We start from the raw sequence: 27978 nt of genomic DNA, 5'->3' as shown, positions 1-27978 counted from the left end.
ATTTTTTTAAAAAATACCGCCACTTTAAACTTCTTCTCTTTAATATCTTACTACTTTTTGATAAACCTGTCAATTAAATTGTACCTGCACGTTTTCTCATTCTCAGATCGTTCACTTACTCTTATCGCTCTCTATCGGAATGAAGGTTATACTCTTTGCCTTTAATTATTTGCTAAAAACAACTGTGTTTACTTTTCATCTGCTTCGAATTTTACATAGTTTCCTTAGCTATTAATGTTCGAAGATGTTCATTATAAATCAGTCCTAATATTATTTCTCAGGTGCATCAATATGTCGAAATTTATTCGCATTGTTTCCTAATGATTTTTATGTACTTTGCTATGGCTTAATATTTTTAAATGTTTAGGATGTATTTTCTTCATGTACTTTTTTAATGTTTAGCATTTACTTTCTGGATACGTGTCCTTCATATCAATATGTCGGAATTTATACGCATTGTTTGCTAATGGTTTTGATGTAGTTTGTTAATGTTTAGCATTTACTTTCTGGATACATGTGCTTCATATCAATATGTCGGAATTTGTACGCATTATTTCCTAATAATTTTGATGTTCTTTGCTATGTCTTAATATTTAGGATGTAATTTTTTCATGTACTTTCTTAATGTTTAGCATGTCCTTTCTGGATATCTGTATTTTTAATGGCTTTATGTTTCTGTCTTATATGTTTTTTTTATTTTTAAAACTGAAGAACACAGATGTCACTATGGTTGTGCAAATCAGTCCTGATTCACCTACTGTTTGTCAACCTCCATCAAGATTCACCACAGACTCTTCTTTTGCTGAGATAATTGAAGTTTCTAACAGTCCTACAATAGGAGTAGTACATCATCCTAGCATTTGTCATACTTTACAAACAGTTGACAAAAAACTCTTCTTCTGTTGCGATAATTGATGGTCCCCGACAACCCTACAATAGAAGAGATTGTTAATCGTCCTAGAGTTCGCCTCACTTCGTGTAGCATCTTAAAAAAACTCCTCTTATCCTTTGTTGATTGATGTTCCTGACAGCCCCATTGAAGATGGGATTGTTGATCCATCTTGTAACTGGCCACGCATTAAACAGATTGTGAGGGACAAACATGACATTGTTAGAGCCACCTTAGGAACAAGCTATGCAGAAGTGCCACCGATAGAAATTCTTGCTCATCTAACTGAAACACCTATTCAAACGTCATATCAAACAGACCAGATTTTCAACAAACAACCCACTTCTGCTAGCAAACACATAGCGGCTCTTCGTAAAGTGAGAAAATTAATTGCTGAGAGGAATAAGGATGCGCCTACAAACGCTTTGTGTCATTCGGTTTAGGTGTGTTCCCGAGAAGATGAGGACTCTTCTGTTTATGCAGCACCGAGCAGCGGGGTAAAAAAAGAAAGAAACTGTCTGCTGATCGTCCACCTTTATATCCGAAAACAGGGAATCAATATCATTTTAGTAGGAGTCCTTCCTGTGAACCTCTCCTTGATGCTATTGACGACACAAATCCCTTCATACCTTTGACATCAATGCAATATCAGATTTCAAATTATGTGTTTATCGCCTGGGCTCTGTGGATAACAGTTGTTAATTACATACAGAAGATTTAATATTTTATATTCATTTACATAGTTCATCTTTACATATCTGCTGCTAATCATAATGTTGTTACTGTTTTTTGTGCAGTAATACGTTATTTGAGTTCAAAAATAATGTCCTTGGTTGGGATCAACTGTTGTCATTAAAACCGTATCATTATATCTCAAGCTTTGTCATAGATTCTTGGTCGGCATATCTAAACTACAAAGAAAAGGATGGGAATCCAACCAATCCCACACGATTCTTTTTTAGTACACTTACATATGTAAGTTTGGTCATTGTTTTCATGTGATTCAGTTTACTATTTCCAACATTTGCACATTACTAAAATTTTATCTTCATTGTGCAGTTGTTATTAATGAAGAACACAGGTGCTTCTATTGATGATCATCGTTACAAACCTTTCAAGCGTCGCATCGAAGTAGAATTAAATGAGTTTGAGTGGATTGATCTTCCATCCATTGAACTAATCAGTCCCTCACTTCATTTAGTAATTGAAATTAAATTCAGTATTACTGTAGTAGTCTATTTGAATAGAAGTCGGTGAATGTACTGTCAAAGTTTTCAAAATGTGCTATTACTTAACATGAAATTAACCTTTACCTGTCAGTGACCTTACAATTGTTTCTTTACCTGATGCTAGTTCTTCTTCCCTATTGCACTTGAGAATCATTTTGTGTTGTACGTTTTCGACCTGCCAAGGAAATGTCTCATGATTCTTGACAATCGCATTAGAAGGGGGAGTGCCTTAGAAGAGTATGGTGATAGTGTACTTGAACTAGTAAATTTACATTCTCCTCAACTATGAATTATTATCGTTCACTTGCATTGGTAAATTCATGTACATTATGGTTCATCTCGTCTAATTTATATTATTGTGTTACAAGGTGACGCTTTTGCACGGTTTTTGGGTGAAAATCAATCAACTATGGAGAAAAGTAATATAGTAATGGGCATGGATCCTACAATAGCAATGCTTCCATGGAGAAATAACATAAATATTTTTTACTGTGGTATTTACACCATGAGGCACATGGAAACATTTATGGGAATAGCCACTTAGGACTGTGGACTGTCCAAAATTGATGTGAGTTTTACATTTTAATTGTAACTTATTTAGAAAAAATCAATGTTATCTTGTTGGTTATTAAATTCTAATTTCATGTTTTTTTTTGTTGCAGATGAGATCGTTAACAATGCTGAGATTCAAGTACCTATGCACGCTAATAACATTTGAGCACAACAAACATCGTAACAACATTATTAGACATTCATTAGCGTGTCACGACATTCACAAATAGTTCCTGAATATGATTTATTAGTTTTCTTTTGTGCTGTCGGCATATCTGGCATTAGTTGATGTCTATTGGGTTTGCTGTATTGATAATGTACTTTTGATCTTTGGCGTATGTACACCAAAGTTGTACTGGATGTGCATTCATCCCAAGCTACTTGTTATAATGTACATTCTATAATGATCAATTGTCCATTTTAAGGAAAACAAATGTTCACCAAAATCAATGATGTTCTTGCTTTAATACGAGAATGTTCATTTTAAGGAAAACAAATTTACATCATGTGTAACTTTCTTGCTTTAGGATCTCACAATTGATACAATTAATTTATATCGTGCGTGGTCATTTTAATACGAGAATGTTCATTTTAAGGAAAACAAAAAAATATACTCCGTATATACTAATATTTAAACAAATCATATGAGAAGAGGGCAGAAAAGAGAAGGGAAATAGCAATATTCGAAACTGAGTAAATATGTACAATTAGTATTTTAATTTAACTATTACTTCTATATCATATGTTGCACACAATTTTCCTACTTCCCCAAATAACCCCAACACACGTAAATCTAGGGTGGACCTAATAATACCTATTATCGAAGTATAGTCAATTTATGTTCAATTATAAAACACACAATTAGGTGTAAATCTAAAATAGATAAAAGGAATACTTCTTTCAAACAATCTTTCCAAAGAAAATACTTCTTTCAACTACGGAGTATTAGGTAAGTTCTCCATAAATTTTGGTTATACTCCACCTTCGTTTTCAATACTTCTTCATTGCCAGGTAATCACGTTCATTTACTAACTTGTCCTGAATTTCGTCCATTCTTTTGGTGTATTTCTTAGGTAATTATACTTGGTTGATTTAAATCGTTGACAAAATCACCTGAAAATCACGCCTCTTTTGTTGGTTACATTTTCGTCGTTTTCAGTTTAATTGGATGTTCATGTCAAGTTTAATGGAATGTTATTTATTGATTACAATTGTGTGAGATTTTACGTGTGTTGGGGTAATTGGGGCAAGTAGGAAAATTGTGTACAACATATGAAATAGGAGTAATAGGTAAATTAAAATACTAATTGTACAATTTACTCAATTTCGAATATTGCTCACAGTGTTCATCGTTCAATTAATAGTGTTTTTAAAGTTTATAGTATGATGTTCTAAATGCTATCGTTCAATGAACATTTTGGAATAACCATTCTTAATCTGTCTACAGAGGAAATCATGTCATTATTTTGCTTGGGATTGGTAACAAATTCTGAAGAGGAAGACAGAAAACAATTCATTGAGCATCATCTTGACGCAAAGAAGACAATTCTAGGATGGCTATTCAATGGGAAGGATGCCATAATTACAGGGGTGGAGGACAACTATGCAAAAAACACAGTACTACAAGATGAAACTTACATGTTACAAATCTTTCAAAAAGTTAATCAAGCTGACAAACATAACATGGAAGCAGTATGCAAGTGTTGGGCTAAGATGTTTATCTTACACAATAAGGAAGCCCGTTTAAGAGAGGAATATGAAAGCAGATTACAGACAAGCATTTCATTTGGGGTTAGAACGACTACCAGGGATAATGTAGTGGTTTTCCGAAGGTGTCTTTATTAATTGACAGACAATCTCTTAACAAGGAGGACATTGCACCTGTTTCAATATCATTTGACACCCGAGTTAGGAAATCTTGTTGTAGTAGACAATGAAGAAGAAGATTTTGACTCTATCCCAACATCAATTTCCCGACCAGCGGTCGAACTTGCTTTTATTCTATTAAATCAAACCGAGTAATACTATATATAAACAGCTGAGGTACATTTGAGTATAAGTTTTATATTTACCTCATATCCCTTGTACCTACTGTTGATTTTCAATGTTCATTCAGAATATAAGAATATAAGTACATTCTCTTATTTGTTAATGATATTTCATTATATTGACGTAGTACCTTTTGTAATTTTTGGATTTTCGATACATCATGAAAAGAATTGTCCCATCACTGTATTTACAATGTCCATTACGTGCATTAACAATGTACCATTTAAATTAAATAATATAAATTAATGCATCTAATAATTACACTCTCAGATGCAAGTTGTAAAGTAATTCAGGTGAAAAGACACCACTATTCATGATTATTTGATTAAATGAGACATGTGTCAAATGACTGTAAACTAATGCATGTGAAAAGACAAATAATACTACACTCGTAAATTGTAACTTCTCCTATTCTTATCCAAAGCAGTTTATATATAAACTCACTATAAATACTTATCTAAACTAGTGTGCTAATTACAAAATCTAAGGAATAATCATACAAACCGTCTTCACTCCCTTAAAAAGGTACTCTAATTTCTGTTTTTTTTTTTTCTTATTATTTTTTCCCTGCAAAAGAAATGCATATCTTCATGTAAATAAGTATATTGAATATTATTACAAGAATAATGCAGTAATGGAATTCTAATATGCTCTGGTAATTTATTTCATACAAATAAAGGTTCGTATATAATGTATTCCTGCCCATGTCCATTGTCATGCCTTTAAAGGAACATTTATTTTATTGATAATGTTCATAGGAAATATTGTTGTGCACTTTGATATAGCATATATAAAAAATGTATTGAATGTTAATGACAGTAAACGACACAATACTATTTAATTAATATTAGAAATACTTACAAAAGCCATTCAAGACTGTTTCAAAATCAGTTTAAATATAAAACTCACTATAAATACTTGTCTAAACTAGTGTGCTAATTACAAAATATATGGAATAATCATATAGAAAACGTCTTCACTCCCTTGAAAAGGTGCTCTGGTTTCTGTTTTTTTTCTTATTATTTTAACCCTGCAAAAGAAATGCATATCTTTATGTAAATAGTAGCCTATATAACATTCAGATTATTTCATTTATAAGTATTATTTGATTAATCAGTATGCTTTTTATCTTGTGAAAAGAAATATATACTATAGTCCCCAGACGAATTAAAAGTTGTTTCAGGTCTGAAAATCAAACTGCATTTGTGGCTCGAACGTTTTGCCAAAAATTAAGTATAGTAGATATTTCAATCTGACAATGTGCTTAATATTTGCAGGAGAAGATTATTTTACCTTTTGTTGTAATCTGTTTTCACAATAACATTGTTTGCTCTTTGCATGATTATACAATGTGAAAGCCCACGTTAATTTGTTTTACCCTATAGTATGGCCTTAAATATGGTTGAAGTTGGTACTTCCCATAATGCCTTAAGTTTATTGTCACTCTTTTTAAAATACATTTATTTTTTGCCTGAACCAGAATATGAGTTCCGTTACCAATGTGGAAATAATTTCGGATATCGCGCAAAAACTCGCTGAAGTTGAGTATGATCTCGCTGAAATGAAACGCGAAAGAGATTCACTGGATCAATATCTTATTGAGGTGCTTGGTAAAAACGAAGTATTAGAAGAACATCGGGAAGGGTCTGACGAGAAACTGGACATAGTGAAGTGAATGCAAAGTCACTACAACGAGAGGTTGGACATTGTCAAGCGCAGATGAAGTTTATCACGGTTGAAAGAGAGATAGCCCGACAACTTGAAGCTAATAGACAAAAAAGTACACACAGAGGTGACATGGACCGTCGGTTTCTCACCGGTGTCACGATTGTACGAGAATCATACGCTCTTCTTGATGGTGAAAATACTATACTCTGGCCAGCAGTCGTGAAGGCTATGGAATTAATAGACGGTTATAAGAAACATCTAAGGGAGGACTTGCTGGAGGGTGAGAGCAGTGTTCATCCTTCATTTGCGATAAAGAAAGAAAGGGTTAAGAACTTTGATGTTAATTTATGTATAATTATAATATGCGGTTAAGTTTAGAAACATATGCGTTTTCATTAAGTATTATTGTCAGAACATATATGCAGTTTATTATGAATGTTTATTAGAATCTAAATTATTATCATCTACCTAAGCTTTAACTGTTTAGAATTGACCCTTTCTAATTTAAAGCCAGTTACAAGAGTGATCAACTATAATGTACCTTCAACATTTTACAAATGTCCATATTACTATGTAACGGTTTACCAAAGCTTTAAAACCGCATTTCTTTCAAAGATTATCCTCTTAAAATAAGGGAGTGGGTTTAAGGTTGAATTAGGCAGACCGCGGTGTGCCTAATCCAACCATAAAACCTTCCCCGTCCCGTTTTAGGATACTCAGCCACCTAGTTTTAATCTCGTCCCCCAAAAGGGTTCACTCGGCCCCTTTAGGGTGTCTTTTTGTCTTGCCGCCTTCGAATGAGAAGCAAGGGAAAGGGTTTAGGGTTGGATTAGCCGGATCCGCGGTAGCGGTCCGCCTAATCAAGCCCTAAACCCTTTCCCGTCCTGTTTTAGGATACTCGGCCCCCCAAAAAAGAGTTCACTCGGCCCCTCTAGGGTGTCTTTTTGTCTTGCCGCCTTCGAATGACAAGCAAGGGAAAGAGTTTAGGATTGGATTAGGATAATCCGCGGTAGCGGTCCGTCTAATCAAACCCTAAACCTTTTCCCGTCCCGTTTTAGGATACCCGGCCCCCCAAAAAAGGGTTCACTCGGCCCCTCTAGGGTGTCTTTTTGTCTTGCCGCCTTCAATTGAGAAGCAAGGGAAAGGGTTTAAGGTTTGATTAGGGGGATCCGCGGTAGCGGTCTGCCTAATCAAACCCTTTCCCGTCCCGTTTTAGGATACCCGACCCCCAAAAAAGGGTTCACTCGGCCCCTCTAGGGTGTCTTTTTGTCTTGCCGCCTTCAAATGAGAAGCAGGGAAAAGGGTTTAGGGTTTGATTAGGGGGATCCGTGGTAGCGGTCCACCTAATCAAACCCTAAACCCTTTCCCGTCCCGTTTTAGGATACCCGGCCCCCAAAAAAAGGGTTCACTTGGCCCCTCTAGGGTGTCTTTTTGTCTTGCCGCCTTCGAATGAGAAGCAAGGGAAAGGTTTTAGGGTTTGATTAGGGGGATCCGCGGTAACGGTCCGCCTAATCAAATCCTAAACCCTTTCCCGTCCCGTTTTAGGATAATCAAACCCTAAACCCTTTCCCGTCACGTTTTAGGATACCCGGCCCCCCAAAAAAGGGTTCACTCGGCTCCTCTAGGGTGTCTTTTTGTCTTGCCGGCTTCGAATGAGAAGCAAGGGAAAAGGTTTAGGGTTTGATTAGAGGGATCCGCGGTAGCGGTCCACCTAATCAAACCCTAAACCCTTTCCCGTCCCGTTTTAGGATACCCGGCCCCCCAAAAAGGGTTCACTCGGCCCCTCTAGGGTGTCTTTTTGTCTTGCCGCCTTCGAATGAGAAGCAAGGGAAGGGTTTAGGGTTTCATTAGGTGGATCCGTGGTAGCGGTCCGCCTAATCAAACCCTAAACTCTTTCCCGTCCCGTTTTAGGATACCCGACCCCCCAAAAAAGGGTTCACTCGGCCCCTCTAGGGTGTCTTTTTATCTTGCCGCCTTCGAATGAGAAGCAAGGGAAAGGGTTTAGGGTTGGATTAGGGAGATCCGCGGTAGAGGTCCGCCAAATGAATCCCTAAATCCTTTCCCGTCCCGTTTTAGGATACCTGGTCCCCCCTAAAAGGGTTAACTCGGCCCCTCTAGGGTGTCTTTTTGTCTTGCCGCCTTCAAATGAGTAGCAAGGGTCCGCCTAATGAAACCCTAAACCCTTTCCCGTCCCGTTTTAGGATACCCGGTCCCCCCAAAAAGGGTTCACTCGGCCCCTCTAGGGTGTCTTTTTGTCTTACCGCCTTCAAATGAGAAGCAAGGATTCGCCTAATCCAACCCTAAACTCTTTCCCTTCCTGTTTTAAGATACCCCCCCCCCCCCCCCCCCAAAAAAATGGGTTTACTCGATCCGTCAGGTGTCTTTTTTTTTTTTTTTTTGATGACGAGGGGGTTGAATCCCCCTCGGGCCCATGCATTCCCGCACCAACACATGGACCATGTAAGCCACCCCTTTCAGGGACTGCAGTAGCAAAGCTTCAAGGTAACTAACTAACTATTTTAGGGTATTAAATGTATTTATCATTTCTCTTATTTTTTCACAGTTACAATACACTAGTAACTAACTACCTACAAGAAAAAAGAAACGGAGTAAAAAAAATAAAAGTAGTAACCAGTGTTTAGCGCAGTTGTTTTACATTACCAGTATAGACGTTGTCATAGGACAATTGTTCAACAGCAGTATAATTTTGACGTTACGCCCAATTTCCTCCGTTATACTAAGGTATTTTCTTTTCAATTTCGTTTCTTCTCTATCATAACTCTAATATAATGTTTAATTTGGATCACTTAATTGTTCAACAGCAGTATAATTTTGATGTTTTGATTTCAGATATTTATACTGCTTTACTGTTTAAAATTCATTCGGATTAATGTGCATGAATTATTTTTCTACCTTTAGAAACACATTCGCATTGTTCTTTCCCAATTTTATATCTCTGAAGTATTCTTTCAACATTTACTTTCCAGTTTTTGTTAATTTTGAATTTTTAATTGAAGGTAATAATATATATTGTTCATACAGCTTTAAATTAATGTGCGTATTGTTTTTAAAATAGAAATTGTTCTGAATCATCTAAAAGTACATTATCTTTGTGACTAATGTACATTTCCTAAAATTAAGTAACTGGTGATTATCTCTACTTGTCAATTTTGTATTTTCAATTGAACGTAATAATATAATACATTCAGCTTAAATTAATGTGCCGTTTGTTTTTAATATAGGAACTGTTCTGAAATATGTAAAGAACATTATATTTGTTATTAATATACATTTCCTAAAATTAGGTAACTGCTGATTATCTCTACATGTTAATTTTTGGATTTTTAATTGAAGGTAATAATATAATGTACATTCAGCTTAAATTAATGTGCCGTTTGTTATTAATATAGAAATTGTTCTGAATCATCTAAAAGAACATTATATTTGTGATAAATGTACATTTCCTAAAATTAGATAACTGTTGATTATCTCTACTTGCTTTGTAATTTCATTTTATTATTACAGACTATGGAGCAGGAAGATAAAAAATCTGAAAAGCGGAGAAAAGTTACTTTTATTTTTCCACCAACTGAAAGTTGCATTGATGGTAAAAATGAGTGTGCTCCAGTTACAAGAAAGCGTAAATCAGATACTATTAACAGTAAATCTAAGTCTATACAATCTTTCGCAAAGAAGATAAATGAAGAAAGTGACGATGATCTTGCAGTTAAGAAACAAATTGTTTCTGTTAATAAACAAATTGTTACTGCAAAGAAAGAAAGTCCTCAAAAGGGTAAAGTAAGTAATAAGATAGTATTGGGTTCCAAGTGTAAGCAGAAGTTTGATTTCTCTTCGTTTAAAAGTGCATATACGAGAATGTCTCCTACAGGAGTAGTCGAGGTAGTTGAACGTTTGTCATACGAACAGTGGTGCGCGCTAGAAGAGATTGGATTTAGTGGGCTGTTTTGGTTAAGAGTTTGTTCCATTCCTTTAAAGCTTGGGCACTGGTTAATTAAGCAGTATAACCCATACCAAAACTATATTGATCTTCTTGATGGTGAGAAGTTGTTCTTGAAGGTTTCTGATGTAAGATCAACATTTGGATTTCCAATAAGCCCTAAAACAGTTGAATTATCCAAAACTCATACTGAATCAGAAGAGTTTCAAGAGTTTTATGGCAAATGGAAACAACAATTTGGTATAAAAGATGGACAAGTTCCACTTAAAACGCTTGAGAATTGGTTGATAAATCATGATCATGGTGGTGATGAATTCAAGGTTAACTTTGTTGTGTTTGCTGTTTCTTTGCTAATGAGAAACACTCAAAAGCCTTTGGTTAATCATCATGTTTTGAAATCGTTGATGAATGTTGATGAAATTAAAGATTACAATTGGTGTTCCTTTTTGTTAAAAAGTCTCCAAGAAAGCAAGATTGAGTGGGTGGAAAAAGAGACTCACTTCGGCGGTCCACTGTTGTTTTTGGAGGTAAGAAGTCTCAAAAAATATATTTGAAGTTCATAAATTAATTTAGCATTGCAAGGTGCGTTTTCATTCTCCTCTAATTAATTTTTTTTTTATTTTTTTTTTGCAGCTCATCTATGTTGATCGTGTTGTTCATGTGGAACGAAAAGTTGAAAGAGATTATTATACGTTGGTAGGTTGGACTAGTAGTTTGTTATCATCGAGAGAGAAGGATGAGATGAAAAGCAGTATGTTTGGAAATGGTAAGTCGGAAGCACCAATGGAGGAGGTGGTTGACAATATAGGTGTCGAATCTGTCTATCAAACAAAAGACTACACTGAGGAGTATATTCTTGATCTTGCTAAATGTATAACTAGTTTAGCTCAGAACATATCATCTGTTAAGGCTAAGTTAGAAAAAGGAGCATCAATAATTAAGGAGAACAAGACTGCTCAGAAGCTCTGTGATCATGCATTTAGTTTACTCAATTTGTCAAATTAGCATGACTCATTGATAGTGAAAGTTCGGTTGGTATTAATGTTGCTGATATTCCAGATGTTGTTCCTGCTGCTGAGAATGATGTTAGTAATCATCCTTTGGTTGTTGAAGCTTTGAATAATGTAAACATAACTTTAAAAAATAGTATTCAGGTTGAAAGCATGTCATTGAAAAGGCCGATTTTTTATACATACGAAAAGGTAAATATGTTGATCATATTTTTTGTTATATTATGTTAACTTGGTGCTTAAGTGTATTGTTTTTTAATTTGATACATTTCAACTACTCCAGAAGCCTTGTGCATTGAGAAAAGAAGGTGAATTAGTTTACAATGTGAATGAACATAACAAGGTTGAAAATGGGAATGAAGACAACAAGAAAGAGGTGTCAGAAGGGGAGTGTGACAACAAGAAAGAGGTGTCAGAAGGGGAGTGTGAAAATGGGAATGAAGACAACAAGAAAAATGATGACAAGAATGTACGAAATGATTCAAACCATCTTTATGTTGATAGTGACGTGAAGAATGAGGAAGAAGGCAATACGGATAATCTTATAAATACCCTTGTATGTAGCATGTTATCTGAAGATTATAGTGAAGAACCCAAGGTAACCAATCCCAATCCAAGCTTAGATATTAGTACTGAACTTGATTTACTAAGAGGAGACACTGACCCATATACAGAGCCATCTGAGTTTCAGCACTGTATTGCTGACTACGTCTACTACACCAAGGGAAAATGCATTGTTCTTGTTAGGTATATTTTATTCTACTCATTATGTTTCTTTTATTTAATCATTCTGTACATTTAGTTTGGGTATTATGTGCATTATTAATAAACATAATGTACATATGTATAATTAACTGACTTGTTTTGTGTAACGTCTGAACCAGTGAGAAGCTCTTTGAGTTTAAGAATGTCGTGGGTACCCGATATCTTTTTGCATCTCTAAAACCACCTCGGTATAGCAGATGTTGTGGTTGATTGTTGGTCAGCTTACTTGAATTTCAATGAACTTGAAAGAAAATCTTCAGCACCACGTCGATTCTTTGCTTCAACCCTCGTATTTGTATGTAAAATTTTATTTCATTCTATATTACAATAATTTTATGTTATAAAAGTGTATATTAATAGAAGAATATTATGTTATGTGTGTGCAGCAAGCATTTCAAGGGCAAAGGAAAGAATTCAAATTTGAAAGACAATTGGAAGTATTCAAGAGGCATTTTAGAAATGAGTTAAATCATGCTGGGATTATTGATGTGACAAAAGTTGATATGGTTAGCTCAAATAATATATATAGTCAATACATAGTGTTTTCTGCTGCTAATTTACTCTCGTAACAAATTTTATGTCTGTTGTATCTTCTAATCTTTTCTTATATAAAACAGTTTTTTTCCCCAATAATATCCGACAAGCATTTTTACCTGTTCGTATTCAATATGGAGAAGAACAAGTTTTTCATTCTTGATAATCAACAGCATGATGAAACCCCAAAAACTCGTTATGGAAACAAACCTTGGAATATGGTAATTGTTGAGTTGCCTTTCATTGGTTATTTTTTCTTTTACAATGTCATATTTTTTGCACGGTCTCTCTAGACAGTTTGATCTGAATTTTTCCATGCAGCGTAATGCTTTGGCAGAATATTTCAATGACATTGGTGATTTGAAGGAAAGAGTAAGAGCAATGGAGCCTACTGTATTGAAAATGCCTTGGAGAAACCATCAAAATGTTGTTGACTGTGGTATTTACACAATGAAACACATGGAAACGTACAAGGGGGGTCAGTATTGGACTTGTGGGTTGACAAAAAACAACGTAAGTTTCTAAACAATTTAAATCCAATAATTGTAAATGTACTTTTGGGTTAATTAAATGATCTTTCTTAAAGTATTAAAAGCACATTCTTGTTTATAAGTTACCTATCCTCAAGATATGTTAACTTTTGTAGATGGATGGACTTCGAATATTGAGAATCAAATATCTTTGCACTTTAGTTTCATCCAAGTGCAACATTGTTTGTGATGACGTTTTAACAAAGGTGAAGCAGTATCAAGAGAAGTCCTTCCCAAAGAAACTGGATTCGTCTGATGAAGAATTCTACGAGGGTGATGAGACTGTTGGGGATGAGAAGATAGAAGAGGAGGTAGTTGGAAAGAAAGAGAAGAGTACCGATGATATTGGTGTTCCTGACAACAATGAGACTGTTAGGGTTAAGAAGAGAACAATGGAGGTAGGTTGTACAGAAGGGAATATTATACCAGATGGCTATGATGCTTGTGAGAACAATGACAGCATGACAGATGTGAGTAATACAAACGACAAGAGTACAAATGAGCATAATCTGCTTGACAGTGGTGACACTACCAAGGGCAAAGTCATCAACAATGAAAATGTTCATGAACATGAAAGAAGTCAACCAGAGTCTCTGAGCATCCTTGCAAATCGTAATTTACTAAGCACAGATACATGCATTATTACTCATCTTACTGACTTTCAGAATTGCATTGCTGATTATGTGTCGTATAGTAGAGGAAAACATACCTATTTAGCCAGGTATATATATATATATCTACTAATGTACAATATTTAAATTTAAAATAATCTGTATCCTGTTTTGAGTTAACACTGGTAGTCTTGAACCAGGGAACTTCTTGTGCATGTGGGCGAAATTTCTCTTCGGCGTATTGAAATGGCAACGCTACGACAATCTAAGTATTTAACGAGTGATGTGATCGGTTGTTGGGCACAACTTTTGAATGCCAAGGAATCTAGAAGAAACTCTTCAGAGCCATATCGATTTTTTTTCACCACAGCTGTGTGTGTATGACAAATATTTATATAAACTTATTTCAACAAGTAAATTTTGTAATGTTTTTTCCCTTGATTAACATCAGAAACTTTACTTGTCTTGCGTACAGATGATGCTTCAAGGAGAACTGGACACTGTTGAAAATTTTGTGGTGATTAAGGATATAATGAAAGAAGAGTTTACCCAATTCTCGGTTAACCCAGATAGAATTGATTTGGTTAGCATCGACAATATACACTCTTTCTGCATGTTATATTTAATTTGCTTGTTGCCTAATTAAATCTTTTAAAATCTACAGTTCTTCTTCCCAGTTATATATAAAAGGCATTACCATTTACTAGTCATTGACAGCAACAAGTATAAGTTCATCATCATTGATAATGTGCATCGTGACGGAAAACCAGAAGAATTTTTCCACGATAGACCACTGTCTTTTGTAAAATTCTATGCTCTCTTTTGCTTAACAACACTACATGTTATTCCTATTCATTATTGTGAATGTACAATGACTTTACATAGAGTGTACCTTCCCCAAAAATTTTGTGTCTGTCTTAATTTTCTTATTTTTGTGATATTGTAGCTCATAATTATTAGTGTCCTAATGTTTTCTTCCCCCCTTCTCCGCCAGCGTAATGTTCTAGCAGAATACTTGAAAGACATCGGTGTTTCAAAGGTAAAAGTTGATCGCATCAAAAAACTGCAGCCTATTCTTGCAAAGATGAAGTGGAGAAACAACACTAACAAGACGGATTGTGGTGTTTACGTTATGAGACATATGGAGACATTTAAGGGTAATCTAAATTAGACCTTTGGGCTTAAAAAAGGCGATGTGAGTTTCACAAGTAATACAATTATTTTTAATACATAATTCAGTACACATTTGTACATGTTCTAACCCCTTGTTTTCTTTACTTTCCTAGGATGCTCCCATACTGATTCTGCAGAAGAAATACATTTCATATATGATTTCAACAGAAGGCAATGTATGTTTTGATGCTGTACTAAAGAAGGCAATGGATTTCCGTTCAAAACCTTTGCCATGGGAAGAATACGACGATGAAGATGAGGAAGATGCTGAATTGAAGCCGTAAAAACTTTTTTAGTTTCGTTTGTGACATGTGTGTGAGTAATGTAACATATATTGAGGAAGCTGCGAGTCGAACAACCTGAAGTTTGAAAAAATTTTAATTCAAGAGAGTGTTATATTCCTGAAACAAATTTCAATAAAGTTTATTATGTTCTTGCAGAACAACAATAATGTTTATTGTGCAAAACGCCTTAAAATTATTGTACTCTGGGAAAACAATTCCAGTCAAGTTGATGATGTCCCTGCAAAACAACAATAATGAACCTTTAATATAAATGTAATATACTTTGGCTATAAGAGTAATGTACTTTGGCAGTGAAATCGAATTGTACATACAAGCCTTTAAGAATGTTCCTTGCAGAACAACAATAATGATCCTTTAATACAAATGTAATATACTTTGGCTATAAGAGTAATGTACTTTGGCAGTGAAATCGAATTGTACATACAACCCTTTAAGAATGTTCCTTGCAGAACAATAATAATGATCCTTTAATACAAACGTAATATACTTTCCCTATAAGAGTAATGTACTTTGGCAGTAAAATCAAACTGTACATACACGCTTTTAAGAATGTTCTCGTAGTGTATATTATGGATGTCTATCCTTGAATCAAAAATTTGCACCTTCCACTTCGTTATCAGATTCATCTTCTTCATCGTCGTCCTCTACATCATCAGATTCATCTCCTTCATCGTCTTCATCTTCATGGTAGTATTTAGTGAATATGCAACAAAATGTAAATTAAATAACAGATTTTATAAGGAGAAAATGGCCAAAATGAATAACTAAATTGATATAGATTTAATGTTAACCAAATATACATTGCTGAATTTCTCATCTGTGCCTTCAGAACAACCATAATGTTCATTGCACAAAGAGCTTATGTGCCTCCATATAAGAGTGATGATTTTGGAAGGTAAACACTATGCTCTATGCTTGTATAATTTAATAATTATTTAACATTAATGTAATATGCTTTAAAAAGAAACCAAATTATACATACCTGTCAGATGGTTTGTTTCTTTGCAAGTCCTGGAGTTGTGTTCTTGGCGGCCACATGTTTTGCAGTACCTTTTCTCTTTTCCTCTCTTCTTTAGGGCTTTTAACATTTGTGATTCAATTCTCTTGCCCTTGGTCCTACCCTTGTTTTTAGATTTTTTAGGAACATGAATCACCAACTTCTCAGGTATTTTGCAGCCCACGTACTTTTCTATTTCTTTCATCTTGTCTTTTTTCTTTGCTGGAACACTTCTGCTACTAATCATATCCAATCTAATATCTCTCAGTTTTTCAATCAAAAGCTTCATGTCTTTATCATCACACTTAGCTACGCTGACACAAGAATAAACCTCTTGCCACAACTCAGTACTCAAACTTTTCCGGTCAGAAAACTTTTGAGAGACATCTATCAGTTTGGCATCTTTATCAAAGACAGGCTTACTCATTGGAGCTTCGGTCCATCTTTGCATTATGTACTATTCTGCTATTTTCTGAAAATCTTGGTTGTGTAGAATCCAAAAGCAGTGCCTGCACAACAAGCCCATTCTTTGAAACATAGAACAGGAACAAGTAATCTCCATGTTATCTGGTGAATATGCTACGTTCCATGACTTATTTGGCATCTGCAAGTCAGTTAGAATATATATTTTTGTGTCATCAATCTTCTTCACATCTTTAAAACGGCAATCAGACAAAGCTGCAACCAATTCTATTTGGAAGTCTTTGAAAATATTGTGCGAGTACATTTCAGAAGCATGGACTTCAAGGTTTGACTTTGTTTTCCGTGGGATTTCAGAGTGTTTGTTCTCACTGTTCAACTTGGACTGCTTGTGTCTTTGTGCTTCCAAGGCACTCTCATAGCACACCCAAAACTCAACAAGGGTCAAATGAGGTGTGAGGAACCTGTCAAAGAAACTGTTTTCACTCTCAGACCTAGAAGTAACCCTCATCAAGCCAGACATGGAAACATCTTTAAAATAGGCAGGCATCCACCGTTCCCTGAGATCGTACAAATCTGAAAACCACTCGTGTTCTACAAGTTGATAATCAAGCATTATCTTCCCACATTGTTCTTTTAATTCATCAGGCTCAAGTTGGTTGTTCCAAACACACCTATTGAGCCTGGTCTTAAAATCCTCATCTTGAAACAGTTGATAACTGACTTTTTCTCTTAGTTTCTTCATTATTTGCCACATGCACAGTCTGTGTGTTGACTCCTTAAACACTTCTGGGACTACCGACTTCATTGATTTATCTTGATCAGTAATTATAATTCTCGCCTGGCACCCGCCCATTGCTTCCAAAAATGTCTTGAACAACCATGTATAACACTCAATACTTTCATCACATATCAACCAAGCTCCAAAGGTTATGCACCTTTTGTGGTGATCAACTCCTGTGAAAGGCACAAACACCATATCGTACTTGTTTGTTCCATATGTAGCATCTTCTGATAACACCTCACCGAACATCATTTAGTTCTTTATGCAGATCGGATCTGCCCAAAACACTCCAGCCAGGCACTTGTTTTCATCTACTATAAAATCAAAGTAAAATGAACTGCATATGTCTTTTTCCCAATACGATTTTCAACAAACATTTGCGCATCAAAATTACCAATGTAGGTTTTTATGTCCCTGACAAAGTTTTTGAAATCAACCTCAGTAGCCACAATGTTGTCGTAACCTCCACACAGCTCCTTCCAACCTCTATAGGCTTTCACACCACCTAGTTTTCGCACCTTTACCTTTGTGACAAATTGTTTCTGTACCTCTGTCATTTTTCGGTTTCCTTTCAAGAATATTGTAGATTCAGGCGAAGCAAGTGGATGGTTATGTGCTTCATCGAATCTAGTAACAATATAAGTTCCATTTTCTTGGTATTTAAACTGCACTAATGCACGACAGTTAATTCTTGTAATCGGCCTCACACGGCTTACGTCTGTCACATCAGATTCTGCATCATTCTCAGCAGTATCAGTATCAGTATCAGTCCTCTTCCTTTTCCTACTTTCCTTTACACCTTGCCTATTGCAGACAACATTCCTTAATGCAAAACTGTTTGGTAACTCATTGCCTTTAATCCTTTTTGTTGTTGCAAGTCTTGGCGTAAACCCACAGATTGTACAATATTCTTTGTAGCAAAACTCTCCTGATTCTAGCGTTCCGAATACTTGTCCTACTTTAAGTTTCTTTTCCTCTGGACAAAATGGAATGTACTGGAGTGCATTTAATATTTCGATTCTTGTCCTTGGTGTTTTAAAGCTGTTATTTGTAGAAGAAGACGTAGTTGCATCACTTGTACTCATTGTCTGCTTCAACAGTAGTTAAGTAAGTAAGTATATTGAATATTATTGCATCAATAATGCAGTAATCCAATTCTAATATGCTCTACAAATATTGGTAATTTATGTCGTACAAATAAAGGTTCATATATAATGTATTCCTGCGAATGTCCATTATCATGCCTTTAAAGAAACATATATTTTACTGCTAATGTTCATAGGAAATATTGTTGTCCATTTTGATATATCATATATAAAATGTATTGAATGCTAATGACAGTAAACAAAGAAATAGTCATAATATTATTTCATTAATATTAGAAAAATATTTACAAAAGCCATTTAAGGCTTTCAAAATGTTAAAGCCTACTAAGGCTTATACTGAAAAAAAAAAACACAAGATAATACCTAATAACAATAAACACAAGATATTTCTAAACTAATCTAACAGTCGCAGTCATAATAACCATCATCCCCAGACTGTTCCTCAATTTCATATTCTTCTCTTTGCTTTCTAAATTGTCGTTCTTGTTGTTTGTGATGTCTAATTATTTCTGCACGACTAGACATAGTCGTGCACATGCAGAATCTGTCAAGGAGCCGATTATTCTTTGTGACATAGATTACACCATTTTCATTTCCCCGAACCGCGCCTCGGTAATAATCCCTATCCATTACCTTTGGCTTGGTCCCTATAAGGAACCACTTTAACCAGCCATTGCACACCATGGCCATGTTTCTCTTTTCTTCCTTCCCAAGTCGATCAAAAAAAATCTGGAGGAATGGCTGACTAGTAAGGAAAGGATGTAAAGGACGACTGTGAGATGTTACATCCATCTCCACAGGAATGTCATCTCCATCAAACCAGTTTGAAGAAAACTGGTTTACTTTCCATTCATGATAATGGTCCATGAAATTTTGTTTGTAAGCAGCATTCGTGTAGGAACTATTGTGCATTTTGAGTAAGACATTGTTTTTTTTAATAAAATTAAGTAGTTTTCTGGACAGATTAAAAGTTTTGCTTATTGGAAAAGGTAGGATGGAAAAGTGGTTGTGTACTCTTGGGTTTATAAAGTGGATTAATTGATTATAAGAGATTAAATTCTGTGAACAGTTGTGTCTTTTCAACTGACACAAACATAATCATGGTAATTAATAAATTGGGTGAAGTTATCTATGTTACTTTAATCTCTTGTGATACGTGCCTAATGTATAGTCTTTTTAGCCTATTTTAGCACGTATTTCTATGCATTTCGATACTGTTTTTATGGTATTTTGCCCCGAATTGGCTACTTTGGTGTATTTTGTCCTTTTTGTAGGAATGATCGCGAAAGTAGTGGAACCATACTCCTTTTCGTCCTTTTTGCATGCATTTAGAGAAGACGGGATTGTCCCAGAGTAAGATGCTGCATTTGGAAGCATCACGGCACGCACTACGAGGCACTTGGGTGAAGACGTGAGCTGAAATGAAGACATAATCACTCGATCGAGCTGTCTGCCAGTCGATCGAGTGGTTTCTACACCCTCTGAAGCTCGATCGAGTAACATTTTACTCGACCACTGAGCTGCACGAAGACCAAGTTCTCGATCGAGTAACCATTTGGTCGATCGAGTGACTTTTGCTGAGAAGTTGGTCGATCGAGTGGTTTAATCCACTCGATCGAGTGGTTTTTATGGGCATGGGCTTTTAATTAGTCCGTGTAATGTTTTGTTCCGCAAATTTTAGTTCTTTTCTATTTAAACCTATGTTAATTAGGTTAATATCATCTTTTAATCATCTTTTTATCTAGCTTTTACTCTAGCTTTCACAGTAGAACTTTACTACGTAACTTTTATTCCTCTTCACTGTTACTTTACTTTGGGGTTATTATTGCTTGGATTCAGTTGTTATTTACGCCGGATTCGTGCTGATTGTAATCCTTTCTCTCCCTTTATTAATAATAATCATTTGTTGCTTTAATTTCTCAATTGTGTTCTTATTTTCCTTTGCCCTAATTTTCATTATTGCGAGTTTTAGTTTATTTATAATGTTCTTTCTTTGGTAAATTGTTTCTTTGTTAGTTTAATCACCGATATGAGTAGCTAAACTCCCTTCATGTTGGGATTAGGGAATCTGCGGTAGAAAGATGACGATTTAGTAGATGAATTAGACGAATTAATCACGAGACTATGTTTGAAGGAAATAAATAATAGAAGATATGATTTGTTTACATATCTCTAATTTTCGGCCATTAGGGTTTCATGAAACCGAGTAGCCTTGTTCTTTCCTTCCTATAAATACTTTGCTTTTGCAACATTTAAATTAGAGACCTTAAGCATAAAATTGATTTTATTTTCAAAGAGCAAAACCGTGTATTTCAAGCAGAAAACCGATTTGCTATTTTCAAAAGGTCGTGTATTTTAAAACTCGTATATTCATTTGTTAAGTCATTATATCTTTCTTATTAGCGTAAGTTAGTTACTCGAGTATTTAACGGTACTCATTGAGTTACAGCTAGAGTTAGTTGTACGAGTTGGGTTAGTAAATTTGTAATCCGTAGAATGGTACTAAAGTTATTAATCGAGAATAGTGGACGTGGGTTTCGATTTGTGAAACTGAACCACTTCAAAAACCGTGTGTGTCTCTTTTTTTTGTTCGTTTGTTTACTTTGTTCTTACTTGATCATTAGTTAATTATTTAAAGTTTCATCATAAAATTTAAGTAATTAATTATATTCATACAGTCGAAAAAGTTTAAAAAGTCTTAAATCCTCATTTCACCCCCCCTCCCCCCCACCCCACCCTGAGTATTTTGGATCGATAGACTCTTCAAGGGAACTTTGGTGACAAAAGTGGAGGATTCTTTGGCGAAGGAGGAGTCTATGACCAAGGAGGTTCTAGCAAACGTGGGAACCGAAATGATGATGATGATGACGAGTGAGATGGCTAGAGGTGCTTGACCACACCACCTCCATTTGTATGATACTCTTTCTCCCTACCTCTCGTGTATAGTTGCATTGCATTTTAGATTATCTTGGATTTAGTTTACACCTCACTTGCATTTGTATTATATTTCATATTGCATTAGTTAGTTCATATAGTATAGTTTGCGTTGTAATATATCTCACATGTCTATTAGTTAGATGCATATAGTTAGTTATTACATTCATGCATAGTCACTAATGACCAAACCTACACTAGAAATAGTGCTTAAATCGGTTTGGGGAGGTTTGATCATAGGTGACCATAGCTTAGTAGAGAACATGCATCATATAGTGTAGTTTAGATTGCATTTATTTGTTATATATGTCATATAGAATTGCATTTAGTTAGAGCATGCATGCATTCATATCATATCATTTTATTTGTAATTCAATTTCCATAAAATTAAAAATCCAAAAAATATGTATTTCTTTTTCATTCCTACTCCTACATGTACATTGAGGACAATGTCCAAAATAAAGTGGGAGATGGGAATTTATATTCTAAAAATCCATAAAAATTTGAAAATTTCAAAAACCAAAAACATGTTCTTTAATTTAGTAGTGTAGAATTGTATATACTTGTATTTTTGTTCTCTTCTCACATAGATACAACACTACATTTGAGGCATTAGCAAGAGAAAATGAAGACCGCTTGGTATGATCGCTCTAATCTCTATTTTCCTTCCATTTATTTTCATTATTCGTATGAGGAGGATGTGGTGTATTTTGTTGTTGCGGTTTGTGTATCTATATGTTGTTAGGAGCTTGCATTTAGTTTATATGGCATAATAGTTGATAGAAGCATATACATTAGAGTTGTATATATGTTAGTTGTATCATGACATGTAATTTCATTTTAGAAAAATTTTGTGAAAATGCCTATTTGGGAAGTTTGACAAGTGTATATAAGGCCCTTGTAGATAATATTTCTCCTTGAGACTTTGTTTGCTAGAATATCCTTAAGACACCCTAGGATATGTCATACTAGTATCTTTTGACCCATGGACTAAGGCCTAGTCAAGAGTACCTTGTGGTGTGATAACTCCTTGGCTACCGTTTATTCCAAGGTCACCTTTGAAGCCATGCAACCGTCCTTACACTTCTATCATCATATTTTGTCAACAAAAAAAGGGAATGGGCACAAAATAATCAAATTGAGTTCAAGTACCAAATGAAAATCAAAAAGTTTGCAAAATTTGCATCAAATGAAAAGAGGAGCAAAAATAGATTCCTATGCTTCAATAAAAGTACCCTTGCTACAAAATGGGGTTACTTTGAAAAATGTTCAAAAATGCAAAGATTGAAAAATTTGCCAAATATCAAAATGCCAAATATCAAAAGTGACAATAGAAATGTTCTCAAAAGGGTCAAATACCACAAAAAATTGGGGGGGAAAAACAAATCAAAAAGCAAACTACAAATGTGAAACTCGTACACTTTGAATCCCTTTTATCCATAGATCTTATTTATTGCATGGTGGAAAGGGGATGACCCTTCTTCTTGTCTAGGCAAGAGGAGGAATTCCGCGATCCTACAGTGTTTCTAACACCATAAGGGACATAGCTCTTGACAAAAGCATTTAGCGATTGAGGATAAAAGTACCCTAGTTTGACACAACTTGGAGGTGATTTGTTAGTATCCTTTTAGACTTAGTAGCTTGGAGAACCAATATCTATGATGGAGTGTGTGCCCTTAGATTGCTTCCCCTTTAGACGATTTCCGCCACTTAGATGAGGAAAGTGGCTATTGTTTTGTAGATGCATCCATTAGTTGTTTTGTGTGCTTAATGCTTGGGTGTATTGCCATTTTGGCAAGCCCCACCTTGCCTTGAAAGAAGGCATCTTACCTCATGGATGTATTGTTGTGAGTTGAAGGGGCCGAGTGAGACCCGCTAATTGTCTCACATCGGTTATATTATTAGGATAGATTAAATAAAGGTCTAGTTCTAGTCACCTCTTTACTCGGGACGAGTAAAGGCTTGGTTTTGGGATGTTTGATGTGACTCTTAATTGCACACATCCAGTCCCCTAATTGAACCCATTTTGCATACTAATATAGCATTTCATGACCATTTCATGACCATTTTATCCGTCAATTCCTTCCTATTTTGCTTTCCTATTACATTGTATATGTCTTGTAGGAAAGAAGATAATGAGGCGGAATTCCCGTCTCTCGCGCATATTCGGAAGCTTGTTGATGATCTTGGATGGACTAGTATGAAGAGGAGGCAAGAATGATGACCAAGGATGTAGAAATAAAGAGTATAAAGAAGGGCCTACAAGCAAGGAAATGCAACACTGCCCCAGGATCCGAGCGTCCTTGGCACGGGACGAGCAGATCTCCTTACAGACCAGTCGTGCACCAGTTGAGGTCGAGCAGATCGTGGTGGGAGTAGCAGCTTGATATGCTGATGGAGAATGATGTCGTCGGGTCACATCCAATCAAACACATTTATAATACTCAATAATCTACTAGTTAGCGGTAAGTCGAGGTCGATCCATGGGACGGTGTGCTTTGGGTTCTACCTCTATCTATCCCAATTTATGCTAGTGTCACAATTTGTTTGGGTTTGTAGTTGTGTCTAGACTAATGCAAACAATAAAGTAAAGCAAACAATAAAAGAGGGATGTAAACAAATGATAAAAAGTACTAGGATATCATGGGGTCATAGGGGATTCATGGTGTTGATCATACAAACATGTTTACAAAGTTGCAAGCAATTAGTGTTGTGGGGGAACCGAGTTGGTTTATGTCTTACGGTTCTTAGGAAAATTTGGGTCCCGGAGCCGAATCGATTAGATTGTACAACACCTACAAGTCGACTTACTTTCCTCCTAATCAACTTCTATGCATGGTCTAACAAGACTCGAGTTGGTTTATATCTTACAAGTCAAGTTGAATAGATAAGAGATGGTTGTAAATGCAAGGATTCATAGGCTTGGCATTTCATCAAACATAACATGTGCATAAAGTTGACATCACAACAAGCAAGAAATTTGATTATGAAAACATATTAGATTAAGCATGAATCAATCCCATGTTGGTTTCCCCTAATTACCCACTAATCCTAGCTAAGAGACTACTCATTCATTATCAAGTTTAACATGCTAACAAGGTTGTCAATCATATTAACAAGGTAAAACATGATAAACAAGTAAGAAAGATTAACAATAATTAAAACAAGGATTAAAAGGATTATAGCTATGGAGATTCCAAAACAATAATGCAAAGAATAATAGAAGAAACTTGATGATTGATGGAAGGTTGTCAATCTCCCAATAATAACCCAATAATCTTCAATTACCCAATAATAAACTTGAATAATAAACTTGAACAATAATTATGGAAAGATTAATGTGTAAATTATGGAAAGATTAAAGAGTAATCTATTCTATTCTAATCTACTCCTACTCTAATCTAAGAGGAATTTCTAATAAGAGAGCTTGGTAAAAGGACCCCCCCCCCCCCCCCCCCCTTTGATTATTTACAAGTGGGGTATTTATAGTAGGGATTCATTAGGTTAACTAAGGCTAAATTAGTAATTACACTTTTGAGATTTGAGCAGGGAGACGCCGGTATTTTTTCGAAGGAAGGGCGTCTTTCCTTGAAGCTTGAAAAAATGGATTTGTGCTGGACTGGAATCCGTGCGTCTTAGGCACGGGACGGGCGGATTCGGTGGTCTGGGCGCGAGCGTCTTTGAGAGAAGACGGGCGGATTCTGGAGATTCTGCTCGGGCGTCTTTGGGGGAAGACGGGCGTCTTCTGAGAAGACGGGCGTCTTCTGAGAAGACGGGCGGATTCTCTTCCAGTGAATTTTCTTGTTTCTCCCAGCCAGAAGACGGGCGTCTTGTGGGGAAAACGGCCGTCTTGGGGAAGACGGGCGTCTTGAGGGGAAGACGGGCGTCTTGACGAACAGCTTCTTTGTTTGAGCTCGGATTGTAAAACGGACGTCATTTTCTCATCCGGACTCCTATTGGAGTGATTCAAAAGCCTAGATCACTTGTTTTTTCGACTCTGTTCCATCTAGAATATTTTCGGAGCCAAAGGAGTAACCCTTGGTTCGGTTTTTGAGCGATTTCTTCTTGTAATGCCTTCCCTCTCGTCATTCTTACTTTTAACCCTTTGATCCTTCTATATACACTTTATTCCTACATCTTTGGTCATCATTCTTGCCTCCTCTTCATACTAGTCCATATAATATCATCAATAAGCTTCCAAATATGCACGAAAGACGGGAATTTCCGCCTTATTATCTCCTTTTCTACAAAACGTATGAAATGCGATAGAAAAGCAAATAGGAAGGTTTTGACGGATAAAATGGCCATGAAATGCTATAATAGTATGCAAAATAGGCTCAATTAGGGGACTAAATGTGCGCAAATAATGGTCACATCAAATATCCCCAAACCGAACCTTTACTCGTCCCGAGTAAAGAAGTGACAAAAACTAGACCTTTATTTAAACTAACCTACTAAAATAACCGATATGAGACAATTAGCGGGTCTCACTCCGCCCCTTCAACTCACAACAAGACAACCATGAGGTAGGATGCCTTCTTGCAAGGCAAGGTGGGTCTTGCTAAAATGGCGATACATCCAATCATTAAGCACACAAAATCAAGCAATGGATGCATCTACAAAAGAATAGCCACTTTCCTCATCTAAGTGGCGGAAATTATCTACAAGGGAAGTGATTCAAGGGTACACACTCCTTCATAGATGCAATTTCTTCAAACTACTAAGCCTAGAAGGATACCAATAAATCACCTCCAAGTTGTGTCAAGCTAGGGTACCTTTGTCCACAATCGTTAAATGTTTTCGTCAAGAGTAGACTCCCTAAGGTGTTAGAAACACTGGAGGATCGCGGAATTCCCCCTCTTGCCTAGACAAGAAGAAGGGTCGTCCCCTCTCTACCATACAGAAAAATGGATACGATGGATAAAGGGATCAATAGATATTTGAGTTTCACTTTGGGAGTTTGCTTTGTTGTTTTTGTTTTTCCCCCCAATTTCTTATGGCATATAACATTTGAGAACACTTTCTTGCCATTTCTTTTTGATTTTTGGCAATTCAACACCTGAAAACTTTCAACTTTTCTTTGCTATTCTTTTGAACATTTTCAAAGTCACCCCATATGAAGTGAGGGTGGCTTATATTTGAAGCTTTAGGAGTTCTATTTTTGCTCCTCTTTTCATTTGATGCATTTTTTTGCAAACTTTCTTTCACTTTTCATTCCATTGAACTCAAATTGATTTCTTTTTGTACCCATTCCCTTTGATGACAAAAATGTGGTAGAACATGGATGATGGATGTATGCATGGTTTTAAGGGTCACCTTGGAATAAACGGTAGCCAAGGAGTTATCACACCACAAGGTACTCTTGACTAGGCCTTAATCCATGGGTCAAAGGATACTAGCATGACACATCCTAGGGTGTTTTACAAGTATTCTATCAAGCAAAGTCTTAAAAAGAAAAAGCATCTACTAGGGCCTATATACACTTGTCAAGTTTCCCGAGTAGACGGTTTCGCAAAATTTTTCTAACATGCAAACTACATGCCATGATGAAACTAGCATATATACATCCTAATGCAAATGATTCTACCAACTAATATGACATATAAACTAAATGCAAGTCCTAAGTTCACATTGTTTTACCGCATCAATCAAAATAAAGCCACATAGTCATTAACATAAAGAGGAAAAAGGAAATTGGAATGATCATACCAGGCGGTCTTCAATATCCTCATGTCTCGGATGTGGCGTAGTCAATCAATGTGAACAAACACAATATATACAACAAGACTACACTACAAAGGAAATGAACATGTTTTTGGATTTTTAAATTTTTCAAATTTTTATGGTTTTTGATTTTATGAAATTAAAGAACATATTTTTGGGATTTTTCGAAATTTTTCAATTTTTATGCATTTTGGAGTATAAATTCTCATCCCCCACTTTATTTTGGATATTGTCCTCAATGTACATGTAGGAGTAGGAATGAAAAAGAAAAACATATTTTTGGGTTTTTGATTTTTTGAAATAAAGTACAAATGCAATGATATGATATGAATGAATGCATGCTCTAACTAAATGCAATTCTATATGACATATATAACAAATGAATGCAATTTAAACTATATTATATGATGCATGCTAGATGCTTAAGTCACTTATGATCAAACCTCCCCAAACCGATTTAAACACTATTTCTAGTGTAGATAGGATTGGTCATTAGTGACTACGCATGAATTCTAGTCTATATGCAACTATCTACATGAAATATATTACAATGCAACTATATTATATGAACTAGCTAGTATGAATGTAATATAATACAAATGCAAGCTAAAAGTATATGTATATAACTTAAATGCAAGTGTAAATGTAATGCAAAGTTAAAGAAAAGGGTATCTTACAAATGGTGGTTTGAGGGAGGACTCCACCAAACTCATTCAATTTGTAGAAATTCTTGTCCATAG

General features: G+C 35.5%; 2 protein-coding genes across 2 annotated transcripts; both read right to left on the bottom strand.

The window, feature by feature from the left end:
- Nucleotides 1–16727: 16727 nt before the first annotated feature.
- Nucleotides 16728–17726, bottom strand: LOC141657272 (protein FAR1-RELATED SEQUENCE 5-like). The gene has a single exon (XM_074464444.1). It carries the CDS (start codon nucleotides 17724–17726, stop codon nucleotides 16728–16730), a length of 999 nt encoding a protein of 332 aa, XP_074320545.1.
- Nucleotides 17727–17788: 62 nt separating this feature from the next.
- Nucleotides 17789–18559, bottom strand: LOC141657264 (protein FAR1-RELATED SEQUENCE 5-like). Its single transcript, XM_074464432.1, has one exon. It carries the CDS (start codon nucleotides 18557–18559, stop codon nucleotides 17789–17791), a length of 771 nt encoding a protein of 256 aa, XP_074320533.1.
- Between the last annotated feature and the right edge of the window lie 9419 nt (nucleotides 18560–27978).

The sequence above is a fragment of the Silene latifolia genome, chromosome 1 (assembly GCF_048544455.1).
Source record: "Silene latifolia isolate original U9 population chromosome 1, ASM4854445v1, whole genome shotgun sequence".
Taxonomy (NCBI): Eukaryota; Viridiplantae; Streptophyta; class Magnoliopsida; order Caryophyllales; family Caryophyllaceae; genus Silene; species Silene latifolia.
The sequence above is the reverse complement of the archived record's forward strand: the minus strand, read 5'-3'. Positions and strand labels throughout refer to the sequence as shown.